Source organism: Homalodisca vitripennis, chromosome 7 (genome assembly GCF_021130785.1).
Source record: "Homalodisca vitripennis isolate AUS2020 chromosome 7, UT_GWSS_2.1, whole genome shotgun sequence".
NCBI classification, from domain to species: domain Eukaryota; kingdom Metazoa; phylum Arthropoda; class Insecta; order Hemiptera; family Cicadellidae; genus Homalodisca; species Homalodisca vitripennis.
The window spans coordinates 71,443,410-71,456,645 of NC_060213.1; the positions used below are offsets into that span (position 1 = coordinate 71,443,410).

Genomic DNA, 13,236 nt, shown 5'->3' on the forward strand with positions numbered 1-13,236 from the left:
AAATTGAAATGAAATGAAATGAAATGAAAAATGCCTTTATTTACAGAGGCAAAGTTAGGACTTAAAAGTCCTCTCTACCACTTATCCTCCAAACCACTTAACCTTCTATAAAATTGACTATAAAATAAACTGAGAAAACAGGCTAAAGGGATGAAAAATCCCTTAATGCAGTGAATATAGAGCATAAAAGGAATTTGCAGCCGATTGGCAACTGTCAGTAAAATTATTACACAGTAAATATTTTAAAATATACCAAGAATAGATCAGTTTAATTTTTATCAAGGTACATTAAGAATTCCGTTAGAATACTGTAAGCTGCTCCCAGTTCTTTAACTGCTTTTTATACTTCTATTGAAACCTAAAATATTTATACGTTTTTATACATCGTTAAAACCTCTAATAAACAGTTTTAAGGCGTTGTTGGAAATCAATTAACCGCTCAAATGTTTTTTTTCCTATTAACTAACAGAATTTCATCTGGTAAGCCGGACTTGGAAGCCTAAAATGTTCTATGAAAATTAAAATAAGTTAATAATATATAATATATCAGGAATCTGTCATCAGAACCCTGCGGATTAGCACCGAAGATATATTTTATATTAAATAAATAAGCATACATACATCCTGGTTATTGAATAGAACTTATGGATTAAAGTGATTAAAAAATTCTATGGGAACTACTAAAGATTCTTTACAGGTGCATTTAAAAATATGAGCAACTGAGGCACGTACAGTACAGGTAGGACACCGATGATGTAGTGCTCTGATGACGTCACGGGGAGTAAGAGTGGGTGAAATAGGGGGTGGATGCATCTCACAACTGTTCCAATTATTGATCACCTGGTACTGAGCTCTCTTCATTGGTCCACATGCGAGTAAACGCCGCTTACAAGAAAAGCGGTGACTCAAATAAATCATTGGACTACTATTGTAAAATACCCTGGATTAAAAATAACTATAAATGTTTTCGTTATATTATTGTAATCTGGCATGTAAATTGGTCTTTAAAAACTTAATAACTTCCTGCAGAAAATTTCAAATTACATTATGCTTCCCTTTTCTATATAAACTTTTCAGGACGCCCGAGCGAAAATATATAAAAACCTGCTCATAAACAAGAGTTTCACTGTGATATTGTTAAATAAGTAAATTATAACATGCATATTCTACAAGTAAATGAAGACGCGCAGTTGAATTGTACTGACCTAGATGTCTTAATGTTCATTATCTTAAAACATCTGGACTGCCTTGTCCTTCATACGCTCAACTTCACTTAAGAATATTATTTGTCCTAGCATTAATCCTACATGAGTTAAAAATGGAAATTTTTAGATGGATGAACATCACAAATGAAATAAACATATTTATTTAATTGTGAGATGGCTACCGTAAAGTAGTTTTTTGGGCTGGAATGTAACATAATAACATTTAAGGTACATAAGAATTGTTTTATAAGATAATTTATAAAAATATACATACACATAGCAGTTAGATTGTAAAAATGTATGGAACACAATTATGTTCCTAAGAAGTCATATATAATATTTATGCTACAGATTCTTCAATATACCAAGAATGGAACACAGGTTAAATTATTCTGTGTCAGACTATTTCTGTCATATATATATAATTAAATAACCCAATTAACATGTAATCGGAATATTTGAGAAAAGACTTTAAATGTGTATTATAAGATATAGAGGCAAATTCCTAATGAAGTGTCATGAATGTATTCCTAAATATGCCTTCGAACACCTAAATAACCAACAAGTCATGATAAAGATTTTTTAATGTAACTCCTGATTTTATAATTTCTTAACGCCTAATATCAATATATATATATATATATATATATATATATATATATATATACACATCAAATTGTATAAATGGCAATAGCCTTATTTAATTTCAATAAACATTGAATCACAAAAAGTACTTGCTCCGCCGGGAGTCGAACCCGGATCTCTCACTTGCCGGGTGAATGTGCTAGCATTACACCACAGAGCGCATTCACCCGGCAAGTTAGAGATCCGGGTTCGACTCCCGGCGGAGCAAGTACTTTTTGTGATTCAATGTTTATTGAAATTATATATATATATATATATATATATATATATATATATATATATATATATATATATATATATATATGTATAAAATAATATAGTATAATATAATTTTTTATTTAAAAATTAAAAGTTGTTTTTAACTTTATTTTTGGTTTTCTTTCCTGGCCTTTATATTGCTTCGTAATATTTTTAATGGACGAATTAAATTTTTTAAGTTTACACTGAATGTTTTCCTCACTTCTAAAATGCTCCATATTCATTGTTCTCTATTGTTCCAGATGACCTACAAGAGCGAGACGGTCTGCGGGATGTTGTAGCCATGTTGTCCTCTGCACACTATCATGAGCTGTTCAAGCGGTATGCCCGACGGCCCCTCAAGTGGCGGAAGAGGACGACACCTTACCTACCACTGTCGTTGCCTACCACCCCCTTCCCACTACCAACTACACTCTCCACGGAGAGCAACGAGGTTTGGTGGACAGTTCCGGAGGTAAGAAACTTTAGTTTGTTCTATACGTAAACGTGATTTTAGAAAAATGTTTTTTTCATCCCTAAGACACACGACACACTTAAGTGAATAGTGTAGTGTATAGTTGGAAAGCTTATAAAATGGCGCAGTTTTTAAAATATTTAGCTACCTTCTTGTATACAGGATGAAGAAAAATACAATAGACCAATGTTTTTTTTTATTTTTAGATACTTAAATTTTAAACTTTAGAACTATTAACAATGGAGTTTTTATTATTGATCATTTAAAATTTTCACTTATTCCTATTCAAAATTTAATGTAGAATACGAAAATTACGTCATTTACTCAAATCCGTTTAGAGGTAGTTGAGAAATTGCTGTAATATGTTTAAAAATATGGTTATTTTACAAAAAATTAAAATAGTTCTTTTTGAGGCCAAATTTTTTTACTTGGAACCTCTGACATGCATCATTACACCTAATTTACTTTGTATTTTCACCCAAAACTTTTTGTAACACTGATGACCAGCCATCCTGTATACATATATACGCAATGTTAAGATAAAATTGGAATATTAAATACAATGAAAGATATTATCTCAATAATATGATTAAAGTTAAATAAAATTTAACTGAATCATGGAAGCGTAAGTATCGTGGTCAGCCACGAATTGAGTCTGAATCTCAAATCTTATTTATTTGTATTAAATATATTCCTAATATTTGCACGCCGTCATTAATGAAACAATAACATGTATTCTTCGATATTATTATGGAAAACAAACTCGGCGTTTTACGCAGTTTTGATAATATACTCTTTGTAATGTTCACTCGTCCTGTTACGGGAAGAATGAGTCGAAAGTTACCAGAAATAATTTGACATGAACATATTCTTTGTATTATAAGTCGGTAGATAGTTATGTCGATATAAGAAATTATAAAAAGTATCACTTTTAAAACTATACCTACATATATTGAATGGAATATTACAAAATAAATACAATAAAATATAAAATCCGAGGCATTTGGAATAGTTAATTTCATTAGTATAAGACACAAATAATATATGTTTTAGTGCATTTCAAATGCAATTATTATTAAATCAACGTAATTAAATTGTTATTGTTAAGCCAGCATACAAACTTTTCAAAGAATCACAGGTTGTTTTTTTTAATAAAGAACAGTATAAAATTGTGATTTAATTTAAATAAAAATTTTTTTAGTGTCATTTGTACAAAAATGTTATAATTAACCCATTGCGTTTTTGTAATTTACTTTATTGAACTGAGATATTTGACATTTTAATGTACCAAAAAGTATTTAATTACAACAACAAACTTTATTCTATTTTTTTTTAATAAACTCATGGTATTGGAGATGCAAAAATGTATTATTACGGCAATACTTATAAAAATTATATAGTTTTTCTACACTGTTACAAGTAGTCCCTACTTTTTTATGTTTCTTTAATACATTTTATATATAAATTTCAGTTACGTTTCTCTACTTGAAGGTTTTTTCCTCTTTCGATGTTTAACGACTTGGAAAACGGTAAATAGTAATCGTGCTATAGAAAATAATATAAAACTAAAGAACGCTTTCAAGTGAGAATACCTAAATGTTACTTTTGGTTTATTTCTGACATTTAGGCATTGATTTCTCTAAAAGATGATACTAAAAGTATTTTCTACTTTACGATGTAATTGTAATGTTCATGTTCAGTGAGTATTAATATTTTCATTAATCAAAACATAAAGAATTTGATTTCTTTGCCGAGAATAGCGTAAAATACTATTGCAATTTTATATCTTAAATAATTTTAAATATTTCTTTTATTACAATATAGTTTAATCTAGTACAATTGCATTACACATATCTGTTGCCAAACATAAATGTTTTAAAATTTCGAACTATTTTTTTTTTATTACATTACCAACCTGCTCTAAAAAACTTGTGGATTTTTAAGTATCAAAATCATATATTACATAAAAACTTATATTCCAATATAGCTTATTAAAACTTCTGTATTTACTGATTTAATCACTTACAGATTGGGTTTCATCAGAATTGTAGAGTTTTGTTTAGTGTATTATATTTAATTTAAGTGTATTCCTTTTATGTTATTTACCGATGTATTTGTAGATTTTAAAACTATTTGAAACTACACAATTAATTACAGCCCTCATACTTCGTATGAGTTAAATTATTATTATCTGGTAATTTATGAATATCTGGGAAAATATTTAAATACTAAACATACATCACCGTATGAATACTAATGGAGGGACACGTTGGTAGGTGCGGGTGTTGGGGGTCAACAGGACAACGACGTGGGAAGAGCCGGTGTCGGAGGCGGTGGACCACGGGCTGATGATGGAGAACACCACCAACCTGACCATCGACCTTGGGACCAACCTGACTCTGGCCCGGGGCGATGAGCAGGTGGAGCTAGCCATAATGGTGGCGACAGCTTTGGTGCTGGGCCTCATTATCTTGGCCACGGTTATCGGTAAGTGGTTCAGTGTTGAGTCGTAGAATTTTGCTCCACTTTTCACTTGGGAGTTACTTGCTCTTTGGATTGGTCATGCACATGCTTCGTACTCATTAGAAACTAAATAGTAACATTGAAAATTTTGTTCAAAACAGAAAGAAATACAATGAAAAATATTAATTCGGCATTAAAAAGGATTTTTTACGACAATAAGCAACAATTACGGGTTAAAAAATGTAATGTCATATGAATCGGACTGACATCTAGTTATTTACGAATGGAAGAAAAACTATAATAATACCTAAAAAATACTAAATTATATTACAGTAAGTTTGTAATTTTTATTTTGCCAAAAATAAAACTGAGGACCGACTTTTGAACGATATAATCGAGGTTGTAAATAAGTTCAACAGGTTTTTACAATTGTTGCTTGTGATTTAGGTCCTCGCCACCAGCCCCTCAAGAAAATCCTACTCGAACACATAGCCCGATTGCGTCAAGGACCCTGGCTCTAGTTTCCGAGGGAGAGCTTGACAGAATTGTAAAGCAGCTCCCAGCCAAATAGTCAAATGTTCTGAATTCAATGTCGATGTGACTTTTAAAGAATTGCTTTACGCTTACTGTGAGACCTCTAAATTACCCATTCCCATTCTATTTCTGCTTTATGTCAATGAAACAATCATCACTGACGCACGGTGCAATATTAAAGTACGAAGATGACACTACTCTTAGGTTCAAACGAAATTTCAAGTTCAATTCGGAACGAAATGCTTTTTTTTGTACAGCCTCGATCTGAAACCTAATTTTTATTAATTATTAAAAATGTAATGTCTGGAGTGGAAATGGAATTTAGTCCTACCGGAATCATGGACTATTAACGACTAGATGCAGTTTTCTGTGTAAATTATTGTAAATGCTTGGAAATTATTGGGATCAAACCCTGGTATGGAGCGCTCACATAGACCACGTCTGCTCTAGAATAGATTCAGTTACATTGCAAAAGAAATAATCCGAGTCATAGCATAGTTCAAGTTTACATAGTCGTGCAGGCCATCTTTTAAAAGTTTGCAACTGTTGACTCTGCCAAAAGCCTTCAACGGGCATTGAAAATTAGGCCGAGACATACACAAGAATAGAGGCAGAGAGAACAAACGGACTGCAAGAAATAAGACGCTTGTTCTAGCAGGCAGAAATGTATTTGATCAACAGGTTATGAAATTACATGAGAAATATCCAACGCTTAAGGAGTTTGAAACTCGTATGTAACTCTGATTAACGACCTAAGTGTGAACGAGTTCTTGGCAATACACTGGTAGACCAAAGTTAATAGTTAGATTAATTCCCTATTGAACTAGAATAAATTGGCGAGGATTGAATGGAAATGGACAACATGTATATCTGTTGCAGAGAATTATGGTATGATAATATAAATTGTAGCTCAAGTAATTGTAACAAGACTCACTGACCACTTTTCCAGTAAAAAACTTTTGTGTAGGTTATGTCATATATAAAATCTCAGTTTCTATTATACTAGCCAGTTTCAGGTCTTTTTATACTGCAGCAACACATTTAACTGTTATTTTCCTTCTCTTTGGTTTTTCATAAAACTACATGTGATAGTGTAAAGATTCAAAGTTAGTTTCCTCTGATCATTTCCTTTAAATAAGATTTTAAAATATACTAATTAGGTCTAAGTTTATAATTTAATATATTAGTGATGAATGTTACTCGAACCCTATTTAATTTTTATTATTGTAATTGTTCGTATTTTGAAGTTGATCTAGTTCAAGCTTTTCTTTTTTTAACTAAAAATTTTTGTATTTACCAATAAAGCAACTAATACAAACTGCTAAAGGGGCTAAACTGAACTAATTTTCGGTTTATTCGTAAATAAGCCTTGTAATGTTTCTTTGGTTTAGCACCCGTGTCAATATTTGGCCCAACACGAGACTTATATCACCGACATAGTACAGTTTGTCACGTATGATATCGAGCTAAGTCAGTAGAGAACGGAGGGACGCACGTACAACATACAGCAATATTTCACCGTGTGTACCGACGCAGTCAATATTTACTGATATCTTCCTCATGTCGAGCTGGAGCATGTTAAAGTATGTTTGCCTCGGCTGAGCACAAAACAGAGTTGGATATGGATCCATGTTTGGACTTATGTTATGTTAGTTTGTAAACGTAAGCGTTCTTTGGTGTTTTAATAGAAAATTTTGTGTTTGTCATTAACTGTTAGCAATTCAGAAATTTTAATAAATATTTTCTGAACTATAACATATTTCCAAAACCCAAAATGTTACAGTCTTTATCCCATCAAATCATGTAAAGACACTTATTGTACGTAACTGAACATTTTTTATCAAGTTCAAAGTTTACAATACTAAACGTGAATCCATAATAACCTGATGTAACCTATTACAGTGTGATTAAAACAAATTCAAACCTAGATATCTGTTTAGTAACCAAGACCAGTTTACAGAATTGAAAAAAAATTGTACTACAACCCTTCAAAAATAATATTATGTCTAACCACCGGATTGGTCTGTGAGGATTCTGTATTTTAACCTTTCTGTTCTCTGGTGCTCATTATATTCAGATTTGGAGCTATCCAAAAGTGGCCAGGTTTTATTCTACAAACAGGCTCGGATTCTTTTGAGAGGATTCCAAACATTGTTTTGACCCCTAGAAGTACCAAGAACGCAGCACGTGTTTAATGTAGGAGGATTTTTTAATTATAAATGGGACTGGTGTTTTTATCGGAAGGAGTCATTATCGGAGGGACGAATCCTCCGAGGGACGAAACGGTAACGGTAACGAGTGTAACCGAAGCCGTTACGTCAGCGTTTCAAGGTCAACGACGCAGTGGAGGCGTTTGTTCTCCAATGCCTAAGAGAATGTCAAGGACAATTTACGATGACGGAGTAATAGAAAAGCTCCCAATCCGATGGGAATAAGTAATTTTAAGTTTGGATGAATTTGTAGATAAATTATATATATATATATATATATATATATATATATATCAAATAAAGTTCTATTTTTATCAGATATGTTTATATTTGATTACCCGTATTTAGATTTCAGATATACATCAATATCTTTATATCAGCTTATCAACAGACCGACCTAGTTTCAATATTTCCATTATGTTCTGATATTTCAAATTGCAGGTTAAATCTGGTTTTAGTTTTCTACGAATCTCGGATCTAATTATGTTTATTCATCTTATACGAGTATAGATTTATATACATATCGAGATCCTATATTTAAGTCTACGATGATGATGACGACAAAATAATGTTATTAAAATCCTCAACTTGTTGAAGTTATTTTAAAGTCTTTCGTAAAAGTTCTTTCATATATTTGTATGTAGTGATAACAAAATAATATATAAGGGCCTTATGTCTTCTTAATACTCAATCGAACTATACATATTTAATTGCAGTTCGTGTAGTCTTTTACACTAATTGAAAAACAAACATAAACCAGTATGGTCCCATTATTAAATACAATAAGTTATGCTGCAATATAGTTATTGTAAAAAAATAACAATTCACAAAATCTTAATTGTCATTTCAAGTATAATTAGTTGTGAATAAATGAAATTAAGCTTCGTATTCAGCAGAAGTTTCAGTAGATACATTTATTCTTCCATTACTACTCTGTTCATGAACTCTACTACCAAACTAGTAAATAACTCTGTCAAATTAATACATATTAAAATACAATTTTTTTTTATTCTCGTTTTAACTTTAAAACTAATAAAGTAAAATTGTATAGTTTATGGCGGCCTCCTGATATTTTGTTTCTTAATATACAATTGATTCCAGAAAGGTCTAAACTTCATTTGTTGGTTTATACCAGACTTCAGTGTTGTAATTTAGCCTGTGCTGGTGAGATGCGATGTTTGTGCTATTGAGTTCTGTGCATCACAAAGACTGCGTTCATATTTCTATACGGAGGTCAGGTTGTTGTCAGGAATGCTTCCATGTTATTGTTGGTAGCCCATTACCGAACGTTGTAGGATTTACACTAATGTTTACTAAGTAAGTTTATTAAGTACTTCACTCTTTAGAAAGAGGGTAGATTTTAATCATCGAAAAGAAGTGTTGTAGATTTTGAAGTATACAACGTTAGCAATTGATCGGAATCCAACTATAATTTCAAAATAATCGTCAATAACAAATAATAAACGAGAAAATGTTTTGTTTTATTTCTTAAATCGGCAATCTTAGCGTATTCATCCTCCACCTATAAAAATCTGTATTTTAAATTTTCAAAATATGCAAAATAATCTCATGGCAACTTGTAAAAACTTAATTATAGGAAAAAAGCTATAAATAGGTTGTGCTGCTTCACAGAGCTTTAGGCGTTCCTAATATCCAGAGAGGACTCTCTATAGATATTTTAGGCGGAAGATTGGGACCAAAAACACAAAGTTTACAATATTTGGAAAGTTCTAAAATATCTCAAACTGATAAGTAACCAGGCCTTCACCTTATGTAAATGTGTTTGACTGACGATATGGATTGAAAAAAGCTCACTCTACTTCTCCTGTAAAGTCTTTTTGTCCATAACTTAAATAAAACTGTTCCTCCTCAAAGTTAATGCTTATTATTTTTTTATGTTGGCTGATGTAGGGCAGTGTTTAAGTTAGTCCTTTATTTCATATTTAAGGAAAGGAAGAGAAATACGACAAGATACAACACTTCAGACTTTACAAAATAAATCATATAAGATTCCATTTGAATGTCAAGAATATCACTTAATCTACAAGAATCTCTATTCGAATAAAAATATCTTTCGTACAAGAACTAAATTATTTGTTTATAAACACCAATATCCGCTTCACATATTTTAACAATAAAGTCACATATGGAAAAGAAATAGTCTGACAACCACAAAAGATTCAAAAACACAACAAACACAATACAAAAAAAACCCACAAACTTACGAGTGAAGTATAATTTAGTGGTTTTGACTCAATAATGCTCTTACTGATAAAATACGTTTCAAAACTCTCTGTTTCGGTTTCCTTTAGAGCGTTAAACGTTTGAGGATTAAGAAAAGAAAATTACTGTTTCTTAAATTATTTATATGTTATACATCTATAAAGAATAATAAATTTTGATAATACTTACAGTTGTCTTTTTTAACAAAATAGTTTTAGTTTCCTAATTAAGTGAAAGCGTTCAAGCCCAGTTCAGTCTTAATTACAAGAAAGATGAAACAGTTTGCAATGCTACTTCTACAGTCAGTTGTCCGACAAACGCTTTGTACAAAGCGACTGTCTAATTAGAGTTCAGGCAGTGGATCCGGCCTGCAGTGGCTTCAATTATTCCCAAAGCACAATTCTCGAGGCTCCGGACTAGAGTTCAAATTATAATGGGTACTTAAAATAAAAGATATGGTTACATTTCTTTGACACAGAATTATACGTTGAATAATTATACAACTTATTATAAAAAGTAAAATTAAAGAATGTGTTATTTTACCAGTTCAAGTTACCTAAGAAGACTTCTCTAACACTTAACCTGGGGTCCAACGGCCTTAAGGTAATGTCCTAACCACCAACAATGGTTGGGGAAGCGGGCTGCTTGTAAGGACACGATCGCTTAGCTGTCATCCATCCAAACAGTAGCCACGATCGAAGTTGCTTTTTTCGGTTATCTTGCGATAACCACTGTGCCTGCTACACTGCGCCGTTGACTTGGCCTGTTATGACTAATTAACAGGTTATACATAATGGTTAGTTTTTCATAGAAAACTATGGGGTGACGTATTCTCTGGTATTGGGCCCATTCCCTGTCTGAAATTTTTGAAATTTAAAAGTTTTATACTGTAGTTTTTTTGTGTTCTTAGTAAAATTTTGTAGAACCTTATTTTTACTTGGTCCTAAAGGAACCTTTGCATTGGTTTTGCTGTACTCAGTGCATAACTGAAAGCTATAAACCATGCTTGGAAAGAGATTCATAGTTATTATGATTTTTTTGGCATCGATCTTCTCGTCCCCTGCAGCTGTGCAGTAACATTTCTTCTTGATTCATTTTACTTGAGAAAAGCTATGATGAGTCATCTTTGTCAAGCTATTTTTATATGACTGTGTGTCTCTCTATCTGTCCGCAGGACATATCGAGAATAAAATTATTAGTTATATACCAATAAAAGTTATAAATCAAGAAAGTATCATAAACCATCATATTGTATAGTACCCTTTTTACTCTCTGGAGAAGTTGCAAAAAATGGGTAACTGCCGGGTACAAGAATTTTCAATGAAATAATATTTGTTATTTATAAATAGAAAAATCAATGGATTTTGTAGTATATTATGTAAAGCATACATATTTTGTGGCCCAAGTCAGAGTATCAAAATGTACTTGGTTTTTGCTGGTGCTTTGTTTTACATTCAAAGGCAACACCAAACAAGCTACTGGTAAATTGGATTACAAATATCAAAGGTACTCATCATTCAATATATCATCCCTAAATATAGTCAGGTCTTCTAAAAGCTTCACAATCAACTCTATATATTTCCCAACAAAAGGATCCTGTTCTCGTACCTTAACTCTTTGTTTACAGGCTATTTTAACACTGCTGTACTGTTATATTCCATACAGAAATGTATAAATCTGAAATATACGAAAAGAATTAATTTTATAATAATCAAAAATGTCTTTTAATAAATAAATTAAAGATTATTTTAGTATATCCTAAAATTTACTACACATAAAGCATTTAAAACTATCCAAGGATATTATGCTGTTTTTGGTTACTAACCAAATGTGGAAAGGTTTTTAGAACAGTGAGTTAAGAACTCTTGTGTAAAAACTATTTGGGCCTATTGAAAGAACCACGAGAATGCACCATTTTTTATTTACACCGTTTAAAGGTAAATTCAACACTTTAAATAACTACCTGCTATAAACTTATAAGTATATAAAATATTTTAAATCATTACAATTTCAAAAACTCCAAAACTACAAACTACGAAACTAACACCAGTTACTTATACAAATCAGGAAAAACTTTTCTATTTTATTTGCTAAATATTATTGATCTGTTATTTAACTGGATGAAATTTATAAATTTTTTTTAGTTGTACGCTTTTATATAGTACCCGATTAAAAAACGATTCTAAAGGACTTTTATAAATCAAACTTATGGCAACCGAATATTTTATATATCAACGTTGCCAGCACTATAATGCATGGTTATTACAAAATTAGTATGTGTCTCTAAAATACAGGTCACCGTGGGTACGGTAATGATAAAAATGTTATGTAAAATGTTCATACAAATTTGATGGGGATTGACATTTATATTGTTTCTAACAATCCTGCTTTTAATTTCAGTGAAACGAACCTTTGGAATGCGTAGATCTAGTATTTAAATAAACAAAAATATACGAATTTATTAAAATTAATACTAATTACGAGTATTATTTTTTGGTGAAACGATGACGTAATTGCGTACAATACTTTATTGTCTGAGGCGAATGTTGACAGTATCATCAAAGGAGAAATTAGTTATATTGATACCTATGTGGTCTATTGAAAACTAATTACATTTAATTTCATAAAAATGTTTAATTTTAAAAGAAAAACGTAATGTTTACTACAAGTAAATTAATGTTGATTATATTAGAGTTTTGGCAATGATATACAAATATTGATTAGTTGTTAGAAATATAAAAGAAACAAATTTTCAGGAGCGGTATGCATAACTTTATTAAATATGTATTATTGTAAGGAATTCACGTTATTGGATTTGTTTGGATTAAGGAGACTCAAAATAAAATAAATTTAGGTACTAGTCAAAGCATACATTGATGGATAGCCTCAATTGTTGAGTAATGTATGGAAACTTTCCAGGTAACGTTTTTGTGATCGCCGCCATCTTATTGGAGAGAAACCTCCAAAACGTTGCCAACTACCTGATCCTTTCGCTGGCCGTAGCCGACCTCCTGGTGGCCTGCCTGGTCATGCCGCTGGGAGCCGTGTACGAGGTTAGCCGTCAGTGGACGTTAGGTCCTGAGCTGTGTGACATGTGGACCTCAAGCGACGTTCTCTGTTGTACAGCTTCCATTCTACATCTTGTCGCAATAGCTCTGGATAGGTGAGCAGGATACTTATAACTAATATCATTTTTAATAATTATTTGAGCAACAAATGTAATTGGGCAACATATCATAATCCT

At 31.5% G+C, this 13,236-nt stretch overlaps 1 protein-coding gene across 2 annotated transcripts in view; it reads left to right on the forward strand.

Annotated features, from left to right (window-relative positions):
* Positions 1 to 13,236, forward strand: part of LOC124365968 (5-hydroxytryptamine receptor-like) — a 238,901-nt gene that overhangs the window by 216,825 nt on the left and 8,840 nt on the right. For both annotated transcript variants that reach the window (XM_046822124.1, XM_046822125.1), the window contains 3 exons: positions 2,351 to 2,562; positions 4,839 to 5,049; positions 12,912 to 13,155. In XM_046822124.1, coding sequence (XP_046678080.1) covers positions 2,392 to 2,562; positions 4,839 to 5,049; positions 12,912 to 13,155 — 626 coding nt within the window. In that variant the 5' untranslated portion in view covers positions 2,351 to 2,391. The remainder of the gene's footprint in view (positions 1 to 2,350; positions 2,563 to 4,838; positions 5,050 to 12,911; positions 13,156 to 13,236) is intronic.